General features: G+C 41.7%; 1 protein-coding gene and 1 long non-coding RNA gene across 2 annotated transcripts in view; both read left to right on the top strand.

Annotated features, from left to right (window-relative positions):
• Nucleotides 1-1,229: 1,229 nt before the first annotated feature.
• Nucleotides 1,230-23,741, top strand: part of LOC136885807 (uncharacterized) — a 39,796-nt gene continuing 17,284 nt past the window's right edge. The window contains exons 1-2 of the mRNA XM_067158545.2: nucleotides 1,230-1,282; nucleotides 23,461-23,528. Of these exons, the coding sequence (XP_067014646.2) occupies nucleotides 1,274-1,282; nucleotides 23,461-23,528 (77 nt within the window). The 5' untranslated portion in view covers nucleotides 1,230-1,273. The remainder of the gene's footprint in view (nucleotides 1,283-23,460; nucleotides 23,529-23,741) is intronic.
• LOC137502998 (uncharacterized) lies at nucleotides 2,547-4,325 on the top strand. Its single transcript, XR_011018974.1, has 3 exons — nucleotides 2,547-2,666; nucleotides 3,178-3,431; nucleotides 3,865-4,325. It is a non-coding gene; the product is annotated as an uncharacterized lncRNA (long non-coding RNA).

The raw sequence follows: 23,741 nt of genomic DNA, 5'->3' as shown, positions 1-23,741 counted from the left end.
CCTTCTAACCCCAACTTGGCAAGTTCGATCCTAGCTCAGTCCGGTGGTATTTGAAGGGGCTCAAATATGTCAGCCTTGTGACGGTAGATTTATTGGCACGTAAAGAAACTCCTGCGGGACTAAATTCCGGCACCTCGGCGTCTCCGAAAACCGTCAAAGTAGTTAGTGGGACGTAAAGCAAAAACATTATTATTATTCTTTCTTAATCCCTTTACCGTTCAGGGATCCCACCTGTACCGTCTCAAAGGTAGTGTCCTGGAGCGTGAGGCTTTGGGTCGAAGATATAACTGGGAAGGAGGACCAGTACCTCTCCCAGGCGGCTTCACCTGCTATGGTGAACGGGGGGCCTTGTGGGTGAAATAGAAGGGATAGACAAGGAAGAGGGAAAGAAGCGGCCGTGGCCTGAAGTTCGGTACCATCACGGCATTTACCTGGAGAAGCAAACCACGGAAAACCACTTCGAGGATGGCTGAAGTGGGAAACGACACCCCCCTCCCCTCTACTCAGTCGACCTCCCGAGTCTGAGTGGACCCCGTTTCAGTACTCGTACCACTTTTCAACTTTCGTGGCAAAGCCTTCGGCGGTGGCAGCTAAGCATAATAACCACTATACCACAGAGGCGGACACCATTTGTACATTACGGCGAATAAATTAAATAAATGTTTCCATTCGGGGATAGCAGCCTCTTTGGGGGAAATAAAAAATATATTAAATCAATAAATAATAGACATATTAGGCCTAATTCAAAATATTATTGAAATATTGTTTGAAAACTAATTATGAGGCTGTAACTTCATTTTAACCCTTACGCAAGGCCAGGTGTTTTTCTGGACTTTCTCTCTATCGTGTTCACTCGACAAATTTCAATAAAACTCACCCATAGACACCCAAGATAGATTAGGTTTACTCTGCTATCTAGTAGGCCAAGGGTAAAACGAAACATTTAAATTGACGAGCAGACAGCCAGATGGCGTCAAATTAAAATGTTTGCACGTGGTAGCTGAGGCCATGCGATTATTATTACGGAGTAATTCAATAATTTTAACAAGTCGGCGCCTAATGCTTGCAACATACAATAATGTACACAGTTTCTCTCGGACAAATATTCGTAAATCCAGTCCTACTTCGTTCCCGACACAGGACAATATAGTTGTCTACAAGGTCACACAACAAGATATTATCTAGTCAGTGCTAATGGCCTTATTGCTTCATGGAATGAAAGTACAGTATAAGAGGAAGTAAATATAGTAGTCGAAACATATCTCAGGGAGAAATGCAGCAAGTAAGTACATACAGTATATTCTCTCTGTCCTAATATGCGCAGAGTTGGGAAGTAATCGAGTAAAATTAATCTAACTACTTGTAACAGTAATTATTAATCGCAATACACTTCTTGAAAGAAAGAAAATCGCAGTGAAAATGAAATGGCGTATGGCTTTTAGTGCCGGGAGTGTCCGAGGACATGTTCGGTGGAATCGAACCCGGGACTCCTGTGACCAAAGGCCAGCACGCTAACTATTTAGCCGGACTACATCCCAGTACAATGCATGAAGGCAGAAACGGGTAAAAATTAAGTGACGATAACTTGTTCAGTTCTATTATTGTAGAGAACCAGTAGCGTAGGCGAGGTAGTTTTTTTACCTCTCCTGTATTTCCAAAGACATCAATCTTTTCCTACAATATCCGTCACTACTGGGCAGTGGCGTATACTGAGGGCTACCAAGGCTATCAGTGAAGCCCAAACCTCAAATGCGAGCGATGGAAATCTAAAGCACATTATACTGTAAGCATCTGACACATTGTTCCATTTGCAAAACTTGAAAGCAATGAGAAAACACTTCGCACATCGCACGTATTTCTGAGAACAAGGCTTCGGAGACTGATATTGCAGCCCAGACTCTCGCCCCTTCCCATCGACTCGCCTCACGCGGCTTGCTGCTGTCTGCCTACAGGCGCGGGGACCGGCGGAGGATAGCTGTGCTGTAGAGATGGGGAGATTCTGAACGAGTGATTAAAAATGAACGAATCATTGCACTGAACGATTGAATCATGATTCAGTGAGCGAAATGAATCGACTCGTTTGTGAATCGAAATCTGAATCGAGAGATAGCAGCCGCAACTCGTTCTTTGGTTCCTCGTTCGTTCTGACAAATACAGTAGAGACCAGGGGGGTGACAGTCGCATAGACCCTACGCTTCCGAGGGCTAAGCCCAGACTGAGTAATTTTTCCCTACGACCAACATGCTTCGAGGTTGTACCTGACGTCACTTCACCAAACTTCACGTGACAAATACGGGAGCTCCTATTGGTAGAAACAACTCCCGATTGCTATTGGTCGATTTCGAGTTGAGAATTCCCGGTCGATGGGGCAGTTTGTCGCTGTCGTAGTTTGTAATTATGTGTTTTGAAGTTGCCAACCCGTTTTTAATTTCGTTTTCACTATATGCGGGTATGTTATTAATAACAATAACATGCGTAACACATATTTATGTCACGTTATGGTCTTTCGGCTGAAATAAATTCGTAATTATTGCTTTGATAACCACGTGAGACCAGTCTACTTTGTCATCTTTGTTTATCTTTATTTTCGTTTTCATGCTCTGCGGGTGTTTTTCAGTGAAATTCTGAGTGGAATTTCTTGTTTGAAGAAGTAGAAGATATTTGAGGTAAGAATTCCTTATTATTCTTGTTTTATTAACCTCCTGAGGCCGGAATATAAAATGCATATCACACCAATTAAAATGAAATTCCAATAAATATAACACCAACTTTTCGGCCTACTCAGAGTTATATTTAGTTTATTGTTTAAAATATTTTTTGCGGGATATTTGATTCTATTTTAAACAGTGTCCTCTTAAAAGAACACTAGGCCACAGGAGGTTATGTAAGTTATTAAGTTGATGATTGATAGCTGTTTCTGTTTCCAAAAATATCTTTTTTTAAAGTATTTTTTTCGTGGTGGTTGTTATTAATAACAATATTATGTGTATCATACTTATTTATGTCATGTTGTGGCCTTTCGGCTGCAATAAATTCTTAATTTATTAAATTCAGTTGATGTAGTCCTATTATTTCTGATAAGCCACTGTCGTTTTGATGGTATTGAATTTAGCAGTAAAAGTATAAACTGTAGATAGTGCTCTTAATTATTTCCTTCTATTTCTTTTTATTCCTTAGATCATGCATGGAAAGTGCCAAATTTGTGGGATATACACCAATAGCGAAGAGTTCTGGCAGCAGGGAATCTTATCTTATTTCACCATTTCCCTGTTCCTAGACGTGATATTTGCAAAAAGTGGCTGGACATTGTGGGAATCCGAAAGTTGCGGCAGCTTTCTTCAAAGCAGCTGAGGAACCACACTATGTGTTTGAGACATTTTCGCTGCTCCAGCTATCCAGGACCTCTATCGAAGATACTGTCTCAGATAGAAGTAAGTAATTATTATCATTATTAATATTATTAATGGTCACAGTACTGTGACATATCAAATTTTCCTGTTGTTTATTTCAAATTGCTCTCTGGAGGTAATTATGGTAAATTCAACAGTGGCAGACAAGGTTGAACCTCGTTTCTCATAATGAAAGTCACTGTAATGTCCGTCATACCTAGTCTTGCCTTACCTAGCAAGTTGAAAAGAGCAAAATCAGTCCTTTAATATCCCTCAATACAGTCAAGTGCTTAATGAATTTTGGTGGACAGCATGCTCAGTGTAATTTTATTCCTGTTATTCCTACCTTAAGAACTGTAGGAAGACCATAATAACTATAGATATATTTATAAATGAATGATGATTGCATTCACTGTAGTAGGGGAGAAAAAAATTCATATCTTAGTGATTTTTTTTTTTTTTTTTTTCCATATAGATGTGCCTCGACATAAGTCTGGACGTCGGTCAGGTCCTTCGGCTGCTATGAGTTCCGCTGCTGCTGCTCCCACTGCCTCCACTCCTGTTACCGGTACTGCTGCTACTTCTACCACTGTTACTATCACTTGTAGTATTGCTGTTTCTACTACTACAGCCAATAGTGATACTGTTGAACCCTTACCAAAATGCTTAATTCCTTTTCATTTCCTACAGGCATTGGCACGGCTTTCTTCTAAGTGTTAGAATCTCGAGTCAGAACTGTGAGTAGGCTAGTGATCAAAAAGTTTGGTCCCTCATTTGTAATGAAGTTTCTTTGTCTTCTAGACTTCATTACAATGTTACTTTGGATTAAATTGGTGGGTACAAAGACTATGGACACCTAGGATGTACCAATGGATTTGCTGTCATGCCACCGGGCGAGTTGGCCGTGCAGTTAGGAGTGCGCAGCTATGAGCTCGCATCCAGGAAGTAGTGGGTTCGAACCCTACTGTCGGCAGCCCTGAAGATGGTTTTCCGTGGTTTCCCATTTTCACACCAAGCAAATGCTGGGGCTGTACCTTAATTAAGGCCACGGCCGCTTCCTTCCCACTCCTAGCCCTCTCCTGCCCCATCGTTGCCATAAGACCTCTCTGTGTCGGTGTGACGTAAAGCAACTTACAAAAAAAAGTTACGTCCCGCGAAATCGACTGCTTGCATGCTATTCCACGCTAATCCAGACACTGCTCGCGCACGACACTACCGATGTAACTCGTGCAATTATGCTGACAATGATGAAGATTTTTCATTTAAATAAACAGTTTTACAGTGTTTACATTTTAATTTGGAACACATAATGACTGAAATATGTGTAGCCTCTGTAGCTCAGGTAGCAGCGCGGTGGCCTCTCACCGCTGGGTTCCGTGGTTCAAATCCCGGCCACTCCATGTTAGATTTGTGCTGGACAGGGCGGAGACGGGACAGGTTTTCTCCGGGTACTCTGGTTTTCCCTGTTATCTTTCATTCCAACATTCTCCACTGTCATTTAATCTGTCAGTCATTAATCATTGCCCCAGAGGAGTGCGACAGGCTTTGACAGCCGGCACAATTCCTATCCTCGCCACAAGATTGGGCCTCATTCATTCCATACCTGGCCAGCCCCGTGGTGTAGGGGTAACGTGCCTGCCTCTTACCCGGAGGCCCCAGGTTCGATTCCCAGCCAGGTCAGGGATTTTTACCTGGACCTGAGGGCTGGTTCGAGGTCCACTCAGCCTACGTGATTAGAATTGAGGAGTTATCTGACGGTGAGATAGCGGCCCCGGTCTAAGAAGCCAAGAATAACGGCCAAGAGGATTCGTTGTGCTGACCCCTGACACCTCGTAATCTGCAGGCCTTCGGGCTGAGCAGGGGTCGCTTGGTAGGCCAAGGCCCTTCAAGGGCTGTAGTGCCATTTGGTTTGGTTCATTCCATACCTGACCCGGTCACTGACTGGAAAATAGGTTGTAGGTTTTCAATGACTGAAATATGTATTAATATTATGTAAACCAAGTGAGTTAGGAGCACGCAGCTGTGAGCTTGTTTTTTGGGAAATAGTGGGTTCAAGCCCCACTGTACCGGGCGAGTTGGCCATGTGGTCAGAAGCACGTGGCTGTAAGCTTGCATCCCGAATCCGACTGTCGGCAGCCCTGAAAATGTTTTTCCGTGGTTTCCCATTTTCACACCAGGCAAATGCTGGGGCTGTGCCTTGATTAAGGCCACGGCCACATCCCTCCAATTCCTAGGCCTTTCCTATCCCATCGTTGCCATAAGACCTATCTGTGACGGTGCAACGTAAAGCAACTAGCAAAAAAAAAAAGAAAAAAACATTGTCGACAGCACTGAAGATGGTTACCGTGGTTTCCCATTTTCACAGCAGGTAAATGCTGGGGCTGTACTTTAATTAATGGCCATGCCTGCTTTCTTTCCACTCCTAGCACTTTCCTATCCCATCATCGCCATATGATCTATCTGTGTCGGTGTGATGTAAATTAACCTGAAATATTGTATAATTAGCAGATATCTAGGTTATGATAGCCGGGCGGTCCGTGAAAGGTCCTAGGGAGAGCACTGTGTATGGGTTCAATATTGTTGAAGACTTAAAATTAAACAATTTCAATTTGCAAAATCGTAATGATTGGGTATTAAAGTTTTTAATTTTGTATTACAAAACACCCAGCACGTAGGCTACACAGTGTGGTCACATATCTGTGAGATTGCACTTGGGCAGTGGTGTGTTCAAGTCCCACTGGCGGCAGCAGTGAAGATGGTTTCCCTTCTTTGCAATAGGCAGGCAGATATACTAAGGCCGTACCTTAATTAAGGCCACAGCTGCTTCCTTCTGAGACCCATTCCATCGTTGCCATCAATCGGTGCTATATAAAACTCATAGCCAAAAAAATGAGACATCGTTATGAAGCCCATAACATGATAATAATTGTTCATAAAGGTGGAAAACAAGTATATTCATGTTCTGTGTTCTTATTCAAAATATGCCAAACATCTGCATGTTTCAGGCTCCATTTGTCTTAATTGCATTCATAATGACTTTTGTAAATTCCTGCCGTAGAGTTGTATAATCGAACATTTTATTTAAACTTCATGGGACATTTTTTATTATTATTAATATTATAAGGAGCATTAAGCATATCTGCTAAATGGGAAGTGAAAAACTGTGACGTTATTTTTCAGAACAATGAAAGTTTCAAACGTGTGGTTTACTGTCCTCATAGTCTGTTCCTTTATATGAGCTCATAATTTCTGTAGAATTGTGTGATAATGATCAAATACTCAAGTGGAAGTGTCATGTGGTATTGTCTGGATGAATTTTATAAAGAAGTCTTAGTTTTGGTTTAAGCATCCATTTCTAACAAAGGTATTTTCACTGAAAATTTTGTATTTTGGAAACAATTTCTCATCAGAACACAGGAAATATTTTATGATCTCTCTCCTCTCTTATTTGCAATTTGTATGCACATCTTCCTCAACTGAAATGTGTACTGGTATGTATTCAGTGTGCAAGTAACTAAATTAGTATTTGTGAATTTTGTGATGTTGGTAACTCATTTGATGTGATGGTAACAATTGTGCAAACTTTCCTTACCGTAGTTCTCCCCCTGTGAGTGGGGGCAGTAGAATAATACCCACGGCATCCCCTGCCTGATGTAAGAGGCAACTATAAAGGGTGCCATGGGAGCTCCGAGCTTGGGTAGGCATCCGTGGAGCCCTTAGGTGAATCCTGGCATTGCTTCCACTTGTGCCAGGCTCCTCACTTTCATCTACCAAAATCCCATCTACCTCGGTCACCACCTGTTCTTTTCTGACCCTGACTGTATTACGTATGGAAGCCTAGAGAGTCTTATTTTCACGCCCTTCATGGCCCTGGTCTTTCTTTTTTTTGCTAGGGGCTTTACGTCGCACCGACACAGATAGGTCTTATGGCGACGATGGGATAGGAAAGGCCTAGGAGTTGGAAGGAAGCGGCCGTGGCCTTAATTAAGGTACAGCCCCAGCATTTGCCTGGTGTGAAAATGGGAAACCACGGAAAACCATTTTCAGGGCTGCCGATAGTGGGATTCGAACCTACTATCTCCCGGATGCAAGCTCACAGCCGCGCGCCTCTACGCGCACGGCCAACTCGCCCGGTCCTGGTCTTTCTTAGGCCAATACCTCCATTTTTTCGTAGTGTCGACCCCCTTCGATTTCTTCTCTCCGATTAATATATAGAGGATTGTTGCCTAGTTGTACTTCCTCTTGAAATAATAATCACCACCACCACCACCACTCTTATCGTAGTCGGTGCGATAAAACTGATTAAGACATAAATGATCGGAAATTGCATTCTTTATAACTTTTGTTATGTAGTTCTTTTCAATAGGACCAATCATCCAGGGTGAATAAAATTATTTATAGCCTACATTGTAGTGGCATATTCCCCGACATAAAATACCAATTTTCAATGAATTCTGTTCAGCCATTTTCTTGTGACAGAAATTATGAAAATTTAACGCCCGGATAGTACGAGTCCCTGTGATTAGTACACCTAGGTAATGAACACCATAGGTTTGCGTTGCCTGTAAATGGCGCCGCAATGTGAGAAACGCCATGGGTGTGTGTTACATGTGCGCATTACATTACCTGTGAGTAGTACCATCCGCGAGTCTACGCTACTTTTGATTAGTATCGCAACATGACAAATACCGTGGTTGTACTTTCCCAGCGATAAATACCATTATGAGGGGCAGATGACCTGGTTTTTGGACCCCTTTAGATTACAAGCATCATCGATTCAGGATTGTGCTTTAGAAGCAGTCCCTTGGTCAGTAATACTTCTGCTTAACGCTAGTTGCTGGCAATGTGGGGCATTACAGGTCGAATCCACTGATTGTTCTAAATTCATATCCATCCATTCATTCTTCGTCATTGTGTTTTGAACCCTGGTCAGTAGATGATTTTGGACTTTGAAATTGTTATTATATTTATCTCATTTCATACCATTAGGGGTCGATGACCTAGATGTTAGGTCCCTTTAAACAACAAGCATCATGGCAAGGAGATTTGTGGTGAAGGCGAGATGTTTGGTGGCCTTGACATATACTAGGAACTGTCCCATCATTCGCCTTACTCCAGGCGAAAGGAAACCGTTCTCAGGACAGCCAGTGGTAGGGAAACAGCCTCTTTCTGTGTCTCAAATGCAGAGGTGTAAAGCCATGGCCACCCTTCCTCTGTTCGGTTGGCCGGTCAGAGTGCAGTGCTGTCAGACCACGGATTAGCCTACTCTGCAACCACTGACACAGATTTCTGCCTTTGATGTACAGTAGGTACAAATGGCACCGTATTTGAAGTGAATTTCCACTGCCTTTGACTGGCATTTTGATTAGGTCACAGCAAAGCCCCTTGTACACGGTAATGTTGTGGAAGGTAGCAGCATGTTGTTCATAATACTGTACATAAATTAGCGACCAATTCCTTGAACGTAGATCTTAATGGGTTGAGCTATTTTGTGACGTGGCATGCGATTGTTTTGTGCTGGATCAGCTGCCATATTATTGTACGTAGATCCTGATGCTACATATTTCTTTCAATTTATTGGAACTCCTCCCCTGCGGATGGACTGAAAGGAAGCATTATTTGTACTTCCTGCATGTTGTAAGAGGGGAACAATCACAGAATCTGTAATCGCTTTCTTGTCTTTTAAGCCCATAAACATATTCATGATTCTATCCTTTTCCATGTAACAGAGAAATATAGATATATCTTACTGTCACATGAAATAGAACATTTTTAAGTACTGTAAATACAAGGATTGCATACATTTTTGTAGCTTGACATGGTTTATTATCTAAATGCAGATGACTGATTGAATGATATGCTGTGTTTTGATGCAATATGTAGGAACAGAGTATGTGCTATCCTGTCTTGGTTTCTTCAAACACTACTCTGCCAGAGACTTGCCATCCTCTAGCAGATACAAAAGTACAAATCTCAATATTCCTCAGTGTGTGGCCCTACATGCCTCATTTGACAGACTGAAAGATGTATCATATAGTAAGTTTCTTGAGATAATACAAATGATGTTGCCATAAGCTTTTGACTTGTGTTAGACTCCAAAAAGAGAGAAAAGTATTTATTATGTTGTAACTTGACAGTTCCAGTCTTTCTTTCATAAATGAATGATTTTGTGTTGTATTGTATTGTTTTCTGGCTGATGAATATTAATTCATGATTAACACTACTGAATGTAACTTAATGAAATTATGATATACTATGATCACAAAAAATTTGTGGCAATTTCTACACAATTTTTATACCTGTAATACTGTGGATAGTAGGTAAAATATAGCTCCATAAATCAAAAGATCATGTTTAATTTCAATTTACCTTTGAATCCTACAAACTCCCTCCTTAGCATATGAGTTTCCTTTAATCATTTTGGTTCCTGTGTATAGCTTTCTTTCTTACATTGTATTTATATTTCATTTTCTGCATAATACTATTGACTATTGAGGTTGGCTCAGTGTGTGTTAAAGGGGACCGAGGTACGAGGTGATGTTAGTGTCTATTTCTGTCGTAGTTCATAATCAGAGATAATTATTGCCAATCCCACTCACCTTCTGGTCACTTCCTCCCTCCCACCCTTTGCAAGTTAGCTTCTTTTTTCCTCAGCAGAAAAAAGCAGCACAGGTCAGTCCAGTTAATCCCTTCCTTCATGGCTTTGTGAATTAGTAAAAATAAAATTATAATAAGCAGCACAGGCTGGTAAGCTTCTTTTCTCCAGCAAGAAAAAAAGAAAAATAGAAATAATAATAATAATAATAAAGCACAGGCCAACCTTTAGGTGTATCATTGTTCAGAATGAAGTATTCCAAAAAAAAAAGGTAAGAGAAAGAAAGGAAAGAAGAAGAAAGATATGAAAGAAAAGAAATGAATATATTTAAGAGAGAGGGTGGGAGGGAGGGTGAGAACCTGGGTACCCGACGCGACCCGCGCTAAACGATTTAAATCGCCCGCCCGGTAATTTTAGTTTTTCCCTACGACCACTACGAGCGCTAACGTGCAATTCCTGGTAGACGTTGCGTCAGCCGCTGTGTACGGAAGTTAAAAATAACGTTGAGTGTCGACTCTTACTTATTCTCTTTGGTAGAGACTCTACTGTATTTGGTTCTGATTCATATCGCCAAATCGGGTATCCACCATTTTTGAATCAATGACTACTTGTGAAGAACGACTCTGTTATTTTTTATTTAACCTGAACTAAAAGTCCTGTTCACAAGTCAAATACTCTAACCTAACCTTACAGGGGGAAAAAAAAAAAAATGTTTTAAATAAGAAATTATCACGTAGTTTCAAGTCACACACTTCTCGGAACTTTAAGCTACACTCAACTTTCAGCTCGTTGCGAAATGTTAGGTTAAGTTTACTTCAAGGTTCCCGCTCACGTTCTTGTTCTTGTGAAGTAACGTTTGAAACATGGCCACAAAAATGTTCATATCTACTATAAATTTCAAATTCGATTCTCGTATAGTTTCGAATGGTAGCTACTTAAGTTTGGAAAGGATTAGTCAGACAGTTGTGTAGCATTTCTCAACTGTAACCTCTAAAAAGGATATTCCTCTTGTTAAAATGCTATCAATTATTATTATTATACCTTGAACATTTCACTTCTTGTAACCTGTAAACATGTAAAGCAGTAGCAGTTATAAAGAACATAACGGAATGGTTCATCTGAGTCCATGGTTTCGCTTTCGGCTCTCCGTCACGCGGTATTGGAATGAACGAATTAAATGAACGAATCATTTTAGTGAATCGGTTCTTCTAAAAGAATCAGATTCTCCATCTCTACTGTGCTAGGCTTCGGTCCGTCAGATCGCCACTGCTATCACCATGCGTTACTCATCGTATATACTTCCTCACCTCATCCTTCTGTCTTAAATATATAGATAACGGAGTGCTGGTATTTCACTCCCGTTTACTTCTACATCCTTGTAGGAAGACACTGTTTTAAGAGTAATATAGTTTTCTTTTTATTGGTAGATCTGCTAAAATGAAATGCAATCTTTTAGGTTTAGTGTTCTCTTTTGTTGGTTGGAATCGAACCCGTGATCATGGGTCGGACACCACCACTGAACTTCCGAGGAAGATAATTAACCATTGAACGATGGGTATGACTGCTGTAAAATTCAACATTGTTATTTGACGATTATGATGATGTTAATAATAATAATGGAGCATGGCATCTACATAGGCTTGGTGGTGACCTAATAAGGATAATATGAATGGCGAAGACGTCATAAACACCCAGTTCCCAAGTCAGGAGAATTAACACTATGGGGGGGTTGATTCTGAAAATTGAACCGGGGCCGTCGGACCAAAGACAAGCATTCTATCCATTTAGCTTCAAAGCTGGACTTCAATTTGCTAAACCTTAGGCTACCAACTCGATTGATCAGGTGTTGAGTATTGACGGTGGAAGAGGCCAGGGCAGTAGCTTGTGAAGCAGCCTTGACAACACAGCGGCAACTCCGTTGGCTGTTGGCTGCAGCTCAAAATTCTTAAGGCTTGATGTTCCCTAAACCAACTATCGAAACGGGGTAGCCTAAGTCTAGTGGTAGCCCACGTCTTGATACCAGCATACGCCACTGCTACTGGGGATGGCGTGTGGTCTCCGATGCAAATCTTTTGAGTTAACGCCGCATAGGCGACCTGCGCGTCTGTCAGGATGGGGCCCTTACCTGTGATCATTGTAAGTATCTAGGTGTTAATATAAGGAAAGATCTTCATTGGGGTAATCACATAAATGGGAACGTAAATAAAGGGTACAGATCTCTGGACATGGTTATGAGGGTGTTTAGGGAATTGCAGTAAGGATGTAAAGGAGAGGGCATAGAAATCTCTGGTAAGACCCCAATTAGAGTATGGTTTCAGTGTATGGTAACCTCACCAGGATTACCTGATTCAGGAACTGGAAAAAATCCAAAGGAAAGCAGCTCGATTTGTTGTGGGTGATTTCCGACAAAAGAGTAGCGTTGCAAAAATGTTGCAAAGTTTGGGCTGGGAAGAATTGGGAGAAAGAAGACGAGCTGCTCGACTGTGGTATGTTCCGAGCTGTCAGCGGAGAGATGGCGTGGAATGACATTAGTAGATGAATAAGTTTGAGTGGCGTCTTTAAAAGTAGGAAAGATCACAATATGACGACAAAGTTGGAATTCAAGAGGACAAACAGGGGCAAATATTCATTTATAGTTAGGGGAGTTAGAGATTGGAATAACTTACCAAGGGAGATGTTCAATAAATTTCCAATTTCTTTGAAATCATTTAAGAAAAGGTTAGGAAAACAACAGATAGGGAATCTGCCACCTGGGCGACTGCCCTAAATGCAGATCAGTATTGACTGATTGTGATGAAGACAGCTCACATACCGAGCCTCCGTGCCATCGGAATTAACCAATGAAGGTTAAAATCTTCGACCCGGCCGGGGCTTCCTGGACAAAAGACCAACACGGTAACCATTTAGCCATGGCGCCGGACGTTCTTAAAATTAACACACGTTCCTTCAAGTGAGCCTCCGTGGCTCAGGCGGCAGCACGCCGGTTCAAATCCCGGCCACTCCGTGTGAGATTTGTGCTGGACAAAGCGGTGGCGGGACAGGTTTTTCTCCGGGTACTCCGGTTTTCCCTGTCATAATTCATTCCAGCAACACTCTCACATATCATTTCATTTGTTATTCATTAATCATTGCTCCAGAGGAGTGCGACAGGCTTCGGCAGCCGGCACAATTCCTATCCTCGCCGCTAGATGGGGCTTCATTCCATTCCTGACCCGGCCGAATGACTGGAAACAGGCTGTGGATTTTCACTTTCATATTCCTTCAAGTGCCCCTGTTGAACGTCTTTTCAGCAAATGTAAAGGTTTAGGCATACTATTCCCCCAAGCGGTCGAGGATTACCGGTGATAATTTTTAGAACCAATTATTTTGTAAAGTAAATGGTAAGTAGTCCGCCTCTGTGGTGTAGTGCTTAGTGTGATTAGCTGCCACTCGCATGTTCAGTTTCCGGCTCTGTCACGAAATTTGAAAAGTGGTATGAGTACTGGAACGGGGTCCACTCAGCCTCGGGAGATCAAATGAGTAGAGCGGGGTTCGATTCCCTCCTCAGCCAACCTCGAAGTGGTTTTCCATGGTTTCCCACTTCTCCACTAGGAAAATGCTGGGGTGGTACCTAACTTGAGGCCACGGCCGCTTCCTTCCCTCTTCCTTATCCCTTCCGATCTTCCCATCCCCCTATAAGGCCCTTGTTCAGCATGGCAGGTGAGGCAGCCTGGGCGATGTACTGGTCCTCCTAAACAGTTGTATCCCTCCGACCCAAAGTCTCATGCTCCAGTACATTGCCCTTGATGCGGTAGAGACTGTGGGAAAAACCAACCCTGGATGGTAAACAGATTAAGAAAGAAAAAAAATGACAGTTAACTTGAAATGCAAAAAGCATGGAGCACAGAATAACATAGAGATGGCAATGCCTTCTGCAATGCATTGGCTCGCTGAAGCCGAGTTGTGCGCTCATCGCCATGTTGGCATTACCAGCAGTGCTAGTTAATTCCTATTCGAGTCACGTTAATTCCTATCAGAGTCTGTCATTTTAAAAGATTTCTGTAATATTATTTCATTGGTTTAACGTATCTAACGCAGTATGTAAGTGCCTGTCATAATAATAAGCACGGGACAGTCCAGAACACTGTTTTAATCGCGGTACCGGCAGTTTAAAATTCGGAAATATGAGCACAAATAGCCACTTGTTATATCAGATTCTATTTAGCTCAAACGAATTGCCGATTTGCAAGGTGCAGCTAAAAATAATGGAACATTTTCATAACGACCTATTTTAGAGGAAGATTGACCTTGAATATTTATATAGATACCATATACAGTAGCCTACACAAAAACCCCATGGCACTACAGCCCGTGAAGGGCCTTGGCCTACCAAGCGACCGCTGCTCAGTACGAAGGCCTGCAGATTACGAGGTGTCGTGTGGTCAGCACGACGAATCCTCTCGGCCGTCATTCTTGGCTTTCAAGACCGGTATACAGTACACATCCACACAAAATAAAAATATACACAGTCTGTAGGCCTATAAATAAAATAATACACGGTCAATAATAAAGATATCCTAGAAGAGCAGTAAGTATGAAGTAAGTAGGCCGAATTATTATAGAATTGTTGAGCCAAGTGAATCATATCATAAATAGAGAAACAATATTTTTACATTAGTACACTTGATGAAATTAATTAATTCATCTCAAGTATTATTTTGTAATGTAATGAAATAGCCATACCTTAAATAACTATACCGCTATATGGACTTCAAGTGAGATAAAATAAGGTACATACAACACACACAACGCCTCTTTTTCTGGTGCAATAATTTTATTTTCTTTCTGTACGCAATTTCTTTGGTTTTCATTTGATCTATTTGGGCACTAAAACACATTTCTGCACTTTTATTACAGATAGATTTTTCCATAACAGGTACTTCCTGGACTGCTGTAGAGGAGTGTAATGAAGGCATTTCCACAGTCTTTGTGATATTAAGGACCCTCCTCTCCTGTAAAATAAATTTAAAATATAGTAGGCTCACTCTATAAATATGTATTTCGACATATTTCTCACATCAAACGGCTAAAATGAAGAGAAACTAACCTTTGATTTTATATGTAGGTACTTTGGGAAAGCAGCAAACACAGATGGCTCAGCCCATTCCCTCAGCCTTAAGACACAATGAAGTACGTTCAAAATCACGTTCAGTAAAGTGAGCTGAACATATGGTGCGGAAAGGTGTGGGGGGGACCAATTTTCCCTTCGTATACCTCTTATCAATTTCTTCCGTCGTTCATTATCTTTAGGAAAACTGTAAATGTTAAAGGGACTTCTTAACATATACTGCACGCATAGGCGCCCGCAAGTGGGGGCAAGGGTGGGCGCTTGCCCCCCCCCCTCTGGAATTCTAAAATGATTGATGTTCAATTGTTTAATATCATACCAGATTATTTCATAAACTGAACTTACTGACAGTCAGCTAGCGTCTGTTATAACCGGAAATTTCTGTAAACAATTTATGTTGCTTAAGTTATAAGTTACTGGTTTTTATATTCAAGAACATTGTTAATGTCCCCCCCCATGGAAAATATCCTGCGAGTGCCCATGACTGCATGTGCAAGGGAAAAACAATTCGGCATTGAAAATTCGCAAGAGCATATTGCTTACCTGTGAAAAGTTATCCCTGGTATTTTCTTTGAAGTTCTGTTTGCACATCCATATGCTACACAAGTTGGCATTTCAAAATCATAACACAAAGTTCCTTTATTTACTTCACACGTGGTGCACTGCTCACTTAATTACACTAACTGGTCTCCAATGTTATGGTACAAGCAACATGGCGGCCGCTTGTGTCCACTGACTTCAACTCATACGGCACATTGCCTACTCTAGTTATTCTGTGCTCGCTGGCAAAAAGCCACCAACTAATATACAGTCTTCTTCTTGTTTTTTCTACAGCTTTTCCCCACACCTGTAGGGTCGCGGGCGTGAACTGTGTAGCACATGTGGATTTGGCCCTGTTTTGCGGCCGAATGCCCTTCCTGACGCAACCCTATAAGGAGGGATGTAATCACTATTGCATGTTTCTGTGGTGTTTGGTAAAGTATGTATGTTCAGTCTTCAGCCCTAAGGCTGGTTGGATCCTCAACAGCTCTGCCATCAGCTGTCATAGATGGCCTAGGCATCACTGAAGAGGCGTACTAGGGAAATGAGGAGTGAGGTAGTTTCCCGTTGCTTTCCTCACCGAGCCAGAAGTTGCTATTACATATCAGTCTGCCAAGCCCACTGAAATGCATGCACCAACCGACCCTATGAGCAGCGTTTTTACAGCATTCATAGCAGGGACTGGCTGCACAAGGAATGGCATTACTAGCATTGCTCATACCTCAGTCACTTTCATATTGTCAAAGCCAAGGATAAGACAGAGACAGATCAATGAAAGTAACAAAATTGCTCTAGCCCATACCAGAAGACATAGTGCGCTGTAAACACTAGGTCCTGCCAGCAAAGGCATTTTGGTAAAGTATTATCTGAATATGAAGAGGAAAGTGTAGGGACAAACACAAACACCCAGTTCCTGGGCCAGAAGAATTAATCAGAGGCAGTTAAAATCCCCGACCCGGTCAGGAATCGAACTCGGGATCCTCTGAACCGAAGGCCTCAACGCTACCATTCAGCCAATGAGTCGGACACCAACTAATATACAGTATGGTATCAAATTTCCCCTTGGAAAAATCAAATGATCGTAAACATGTCTTTAAAGAAATGAAATTCAAACTGATAACGATTAATACATATTTCGCATCTAACGTATCATTTTCGACAGATATCTATATGAAATTTGGAGTCGACACGTGTAGTAATGGCCATCCATCAATACTTCACACCACATCCTGCACATCGCGCTACACATTCTTTTTAAAAATTGTGTTACGTCGCACCGACACAGATAGGTCTTATGGCGATGATGGGATGGGAAAGGGCTAGGAGTGGGAAGGAAACAGCCGTGGCCTTAATTAGCTACAGCCCCAGTATCTGCCTGTTGTGAAACCATCTTCAGGGCTGCCGACAGTGGGGTTCGAACCCACTACCTCCCGAATAATAGTTCACAGCTGCGCGTCCCTAATCGCACGGCCAACTCGTCCAGTTACGTTTCGTACCGCTAATTTCGTGACGCAGATTTTCCCCAGCCATAAGACATATTTATATCAATTGTGGGGGAAGGAGAATTTTTTTTTTTTTTTTTTTTTGAAAGTTCCAAGGTATTGCGTTTTTAGCGATGCCAGCCACCTATAATATATTTTTCCTTACAAATTTTGGTAACACTCCAGCCCCATTCGAAAAAGGTTTTGGCGATTTCCTGAAGACTGGTGTTATGTGAAATAATTATAATTTTACTGATTACACGTTCAGAAAGTAATTTGTAATTATGCAAACTTTTTTTTTGCTAGTGGCTTTACGTCGCACCGACAAAGAGATAGGTCTTATGGCGACGATGGGATAGGAAATGCCTAGGAGTTGGAAGGAAGCGGCCGTGGCCTTAATTAAGGTACAGTCCCAGCATTTGCCTGGTGTGAAGTGGGAAACCATCTTCAGGGCTGTTGACAGTGGGATTCGAACCCACTATCTCCCGGATGCAAGCTCACAGCCGCGCGCCCCTAACCGCACGGCCATCTCGCCCGGTATTATGCAAACTACTTTTCAAAAAGACTTATCTCCATAGAGGCAATTAAAACTCTTGGAGGTGTGGAAGGTAAAGGCTGTAAGTGAACTATTTTGAAAGTAAAACAGAAGTGAACTATTTTGAAAGTAAAATAGAAGTCTACCGCCAGCTGAGTGGCTCAGACGACAGATCTCTAGCTTCCTGAGTCATCACTTGACTGATCATGACTCACTCCGATTGACCTGCCCTGTGTCAGTAGAGAACCTTCTGAGGTGGTGGTAATAACTGTTTTACGTGGAAGTACAACTGGGGAACCATCCTCATTTATTTATTTTTTGCTAATCAGCCAAATATAGACGACGATAAGTTTCATTATACATTCTGACATTCATTCAATATACACAGTTCAAAAAAATTAGCGGAACATGTTTTTGAACGTATGCCATACTCCACAAAACAATACCTCACATCCAAGTATATTATCAACTAAACCTTTAATCTTTACTGTTGAAGTATGCAAAAGAACACTGATGGATTCTTGTTCATTTTCAGAACACAAATGGAAATGTCCAAATAGGGGCGAAAACAAAGTGATAACAGTCATCCAGGGTGGATTTTTATCACAGTTGGAAAGCTTCAGTATGATGTATGTCCTCCATGAGCATGTATCACAGCTTGTCACCTATGTGGCACGCTCCGTATAAGTCGACGGAGGTCACGTTGCGGTATCAGGTCCCATTCTTCAATGAAAGCCTGCTCGAGGTCTTGGAGAGTCTGTGGTGGAACAGGACACCCACAAACACTTCTGTCAAGTCTATCCCACACATATTCGATGGGATTAAGGTCGGGACTCACTGCTGGCCATTCCATCTCTTGAATGTCCAGTTCTTGCAAGACAACTATGGTGATGCGTGCTACATGAGCCCTGGCATTGTCGTGCACGAGTACGAATTCAGGGCCAACACCGTATGCAACAACCAACACATGCTGTAGCAGTATCTGCTCGATGTACCCCACAGTGGTAAGATTACCAAGAACGACGACACGATCCGAACGGCCATCAATACTGATGCCATCCCACATCATCACAGAACCTTGTCCGAATCACTCACCTTCCTGGATAACATTTGGCATGTACTGCTCACCACGACGTCTCCATACACGTCAACGTCCCTCACGCTGTGTCAGGGGAAATCTGGACTTGTCTGTGAACAACACAGGTCTCCATTGGAGAAGTTGCCAGTCGACGTGGGTATGGGCAAACAGAAGGCGAGCTGCGCGATGTTGCTGTGTTGAATGGGGCACTTGAACAGGACGTCTGGATCATAAGGACACTTCTCTTAACCCGTTCCTTACTGTCTGGTCAGACATCGTGACTCCAGTGACTCTCCTGAGGTCTTGTTGCAGTTCTCTGGAAGTTGCTGAACGACACTGCAACGCACAGATGGTCAGATATCGGTCATCCTATGCGGTCGTCATGCGTCCACGACCTTGTCCAACCCTCCTTGTGAACTGGCCTGTCTCACTGTAGCGATTCCACAAGTGGTGAATAAGTGACGGAGAGACAATGAGATCCACAGCAACACGACGAAAAGTCCATCCTTCCTGGATCAAAGTGACGGCCCTTGCGACTTGAACCTCGTTAAGATGTCTCATGGGATGTGCTGGTTTACGTACGAGCTCAAATGACAGCAGTAGTCTGTGTACCTCACAACACACCGCTATTCACTTTGTTTTGAGGGGTCACCTGACAGTTTAATGCATGGCTAGGTCTACAGATGGAGTATAACTTCGATTTGACATATCGTGAGTAGCCAAGGTCTCAAGGTATGCTGTACGACCATTAGAACCCCATCTACCAAATTAACATTCACATACCAGAATTTACAAAACATGTTCCTCTAATTTTTTTGAACCGTGTATTTTATTAGCTCGCTGTGTCGAGCGCGGCATTCATCCGACCACTTGTCCATTTCTCATCTCGGAAAGTTCCATAAGTCACGATACTTGTTCTGAAAATGTCTCGTTTGTGTGCATCATCTAATCTTAGCCCCTTTTCTTCGAGGTCCTTCTTGACGTTAACGTACCAAGGAATAGTTGTTTTTGGTTTTGAGCCAACTTGTTAAACATATGAGATTTGTCCACCGAGAGTCATCCATCCGTCGTAGGTGACCGTAGAAGCGAGCTCTGCATTTGTGTCCATGATCCTCTCTATCTTAGAGCAGATTTCTTGTCTGGATTTTCCTATGTACATCCCGCTTTTGTACTTTGGGTCAAGTATGTTGTGGAGAATATCTCTTTTTGCTCTGACTTAGCAAGCGCACATTTCTAAGAGAGGATAAGGCATTCTGATGCATAGAGAGATATCGGCTTGACGACAGTATAATAATGACTTCCGGTATTAACAGACGTACCACTTTCAAAAGTAAAAAATCAGGCATTTTTTGTGGCATATTCCGACATGTTACGACAGATCATTGATGACGTTAAGTTTGAAGAATATTTAACACATTATACTACTCAATTATGTGATGTCTCTGATTAATTGATTAGATAATTCATTTATAAATAGTGAAATATTGCATGTACCGTATCTGAGCTTTTGAATACATGACTCCTCATTGTAACTGCTTCAGGCCTCTTCATAAATTTCTGAACTAGATTTGTCCTAAAGCACTGGCCTTGTTGAATGGGTTTTAAGGTGGTTTCTTTTTTTTCAGAATTCTTTTTCGGGAAGTTTTGATCTGAATTGAGATTTTGTCCTTGTAAATATGCTAAAAAATAGTTTTACACTTGGCATTCTTATGTGGATATAAAAAGCATTACATTAGAGATTCTGTCATATTTAAGTCCACCACCAGCTGATTGCATCTGTTTTGCCAGAGCCCACTGAACATCAATTTTCTCCAGCTACCAAGAAGGATGAAAAACCTGGGATTTTCAAAAAAATACAGGAATACTAAATCTGTTCTCAAAATTGGGAGTCTCCTGCTTAAATCGAGGTAGTTGGCACGTGTGTAATATATAAAAAGATTTTTTTCATTATAGGCCCATATGTTCTGGGTGGTTTAGAAGGCTACCTTCCATTTTCTTTGCTCTAGCCACTAAAGCCTTTGCATCTAGTCTGTTTGACTGGATCCACTTACCAAGGTTTATTGTTCCATATCTGGTGTTTAGTTGGGTTGTCTCGTCTTTGATGTCTTCTCAAACGATATCCAGAAGCCTGTTCATTATGGCACTTCTTTCACCACATTAATTTCTCCTGTCACGGTTTCAAAATTCTTTTTCATTATTGCTATATCATCTGCGAATGCTAAGGAGCTGATTTCCACTTCGTTCTTCTTCGACCCGATCCTTAAAGGTTTGAAATTATCCTGAAAATTAATTACCTGGCAGTATAAACGCACGAAAATGTATCAACTTTCTGGGGAGGGGGGTGGGACACAACAATTTATAGATAACAAGAAGTACCCAGGTTTGCGAGATACAGCGGGTGGAGGGGAGGTATACATCAAACTGAAAAATAGCTATAAAATGGCAAGTTTTTTAATGCACTCTGAGCGAATTTTGATAGAGAAGTAAAGGTTCATTTATTCAGATGGTTCCGTCAGCTTCCGCTTCGATTGCTAGCGCTGCACGGCGTATGGTGGGCCACCCGGTGACGAATGAATGTACCACTACCACTTTTATTATTAATGTCTAAATTCAAACTTTATTCTTGGAGAAGCCTTCCTCTTGAACAGTCAAGATTTTCTTCTGAAGATGCAGAGCAAAGTTCTCTGCAAAACGTAAAGAATTTTACCTTATTTTCTTGATATGGCATAAGCCCAAAAGCCCACATCATGTCTATAACATTATATATTAGGACACAAATTCACACATGTATTAAAAAGGCTGCTAAAAACAGTTGCAAAGCACAATGAATTAATTTATTTTACAATCTGTTTTATGTAGCACTGACACAGGTCTCATGGCAATGATGAGATAGGAAAAGTCTACGAGCGTGAAGGAAGAGATCACGACCTTAATTAAGGAACAGCCCCAGCATTCGACAGGTGTGAAAATGCAAAAACATGGAAAACCATCTTCAGTGCTGTTGAATCCACTATCTCCTGAATGTAAGCGGACAGCTACCTATAGACCCAAATCGTGCAGCACTCGCTCAGTCACATTGTTATTAAAGTCACTTGTCCAGAAACTGTCAATATTTCTTTTTTTCAGTGAAGCTGCACCTCCGCTCACCAAGTAAACAATTGCAAATAAAAAAGGAATGTCCGCAGACAATAGTGGTGAATATTTTGTTTGTAGTCAAATATGTAGATCCTTGTTTGTTGCAACTAGCAAACTCTTCAATGTTAGGGTTTACGGCTAAGATCTGCTCCACCTTCCGCTTTCCAGTAACCTCCACTGTTACCTTCCCAACCCTTAGAAAAGCTCATGGCGTCTCTTCCCGAGGACGTTGCTCCTCCAATTTTGTAATGGCAGTTGTCAAAAAAGAGTGACAAAGCACAATTAAATACCAGGTGTATACATGAGTTTTCCGCTGGTTTTTGTGGTAAAGAAAACATGTAATTTTCAAGGGAAATTAATTTTTCGTTTATTCAAAATATTGGCCATCACCTTCTACACACTTTGCCCATCTTTCAGGTAAGTTTCGAATACCATGCCAGAAAATCTGCTTGTCTTTTGCGGCAAACCATTCATCAAGTCATTTTCCAACTTCCTCAAAATTGCTGCTCTGCGAGCACAAGCCCCATCGATGCAAAGAGGTGATAGATGGCGCCAGGTCGAGGCAGTACGGCGGGCGCAGAAAGATGTCCCATCCAAGCAATTTCAAGGTGTCTTTTCACTGGTCTTGCTGTGTGAGACGGCGCACTGTCATGTAATAAAATCACTTTGCCATATCTTTTGGCCCATTCCGGTCGTCTTTCGATCAATGCATGATTCAAATTAATCATTTGTTGGCGACAGTGTTGTGCATTAACGGTTTCGCCGGTCACAATCCAGTAACTCTTGCAATTGCTCGCCTTCACACTTTTGTGGTCTACCAGAGCGCACTGTCTTTCACATTGAAATCACCACATTTAAATTATCGAAACCATGTCTCACATGTTCTAATCGATGGAGCGTGTTCACCAAATGTTTGTACCAGCAAATGATGACTTTCCACAGCCGCAAATGTTCTCTTTCAGGCACAAATGTTGACATGATCACCGAAGGCTACAACACAGACGTTAGTGTTTGGTGGACTCAACTTGTGTGTGTTGGTAGGTTAATGTCAGACGAACAAACTGATGTATGTGTCACATTCATACGCTGTGTGCAATTCGCTGGTGCCATCTGTTAGTAAAACTGGAAAAGACATGCATACACCTGGTATTCATCTTGCAATTCCTGTTTAGGTGCTAGTTCTTTGTCTTTTGCCACAGCTGAAGAATCATTCAGTAAAGCATCTAAGAAATCAGATGTAGCATTAATATGGGTAAAGATAAACACTACAACCTTCAAGCCAGTACCCTATGTATCGAGAACTGAGCAAGATGGAAGAGAAAGTAGGTATTGTTATTAAAATATCATAAACATTGATCTGTACAAAGAATGGAAATTTTTAGCTAGTATGAATAAAAACATAATCATGGTGTGCTGTGGCAGATGGTGGTTCAAAAATTGGGGAGCACAAGGCACGAGGTCAAATTTTAATTAACCTGGAACAACACATATAATATTTGGTGCTGGCTCAGTAGTTGCAGCTTTCCTGCAATTCTACAAAGTACCTGTTCATTCATGACTTGATCTACATAGGATAACTAAAGCTCTCGTCTACTTGCAGATTCAATCACTGAAAATAATGAAATTCACAATACTTCTGGCAGTTATTAGCAGCATAAAATATGTCAGGTAAGTAAAATACTAATTCTCTGATTCCGGGGTATAGTTATATTCAGGGCCACATAAATCAGTCTGTATGCTATCAGTATGCAACCTTGGCACATCCCAGGCAGTAAAAAGTTACCTGTTCCTGGTCCGTGCATCCACCTCCTGTTGTAACGTATTTGTTCTTCATTTTTGTGCTCATTTTATGGGTTAATTTGGGGTACACATAAGGAATTA

This window comes from Anabrus simplex, chromosome 14, assembly GCF_040414725.1.
Source record: "Anabrus simplex isolate iqAnaSimp1 chromosome 14, ASM4041472v1, whole genome shotgun sequence".
NCBI classification, from domain to species: Eukaryota; Metazoa; Arthropoda; class Insecta; order Orthoptera; family Tettigoniidae; genus Anabrus; species Anabrus simplex.
This window is presented reverse-complemented; position numbering and strand designations above follow the sequence as displayed.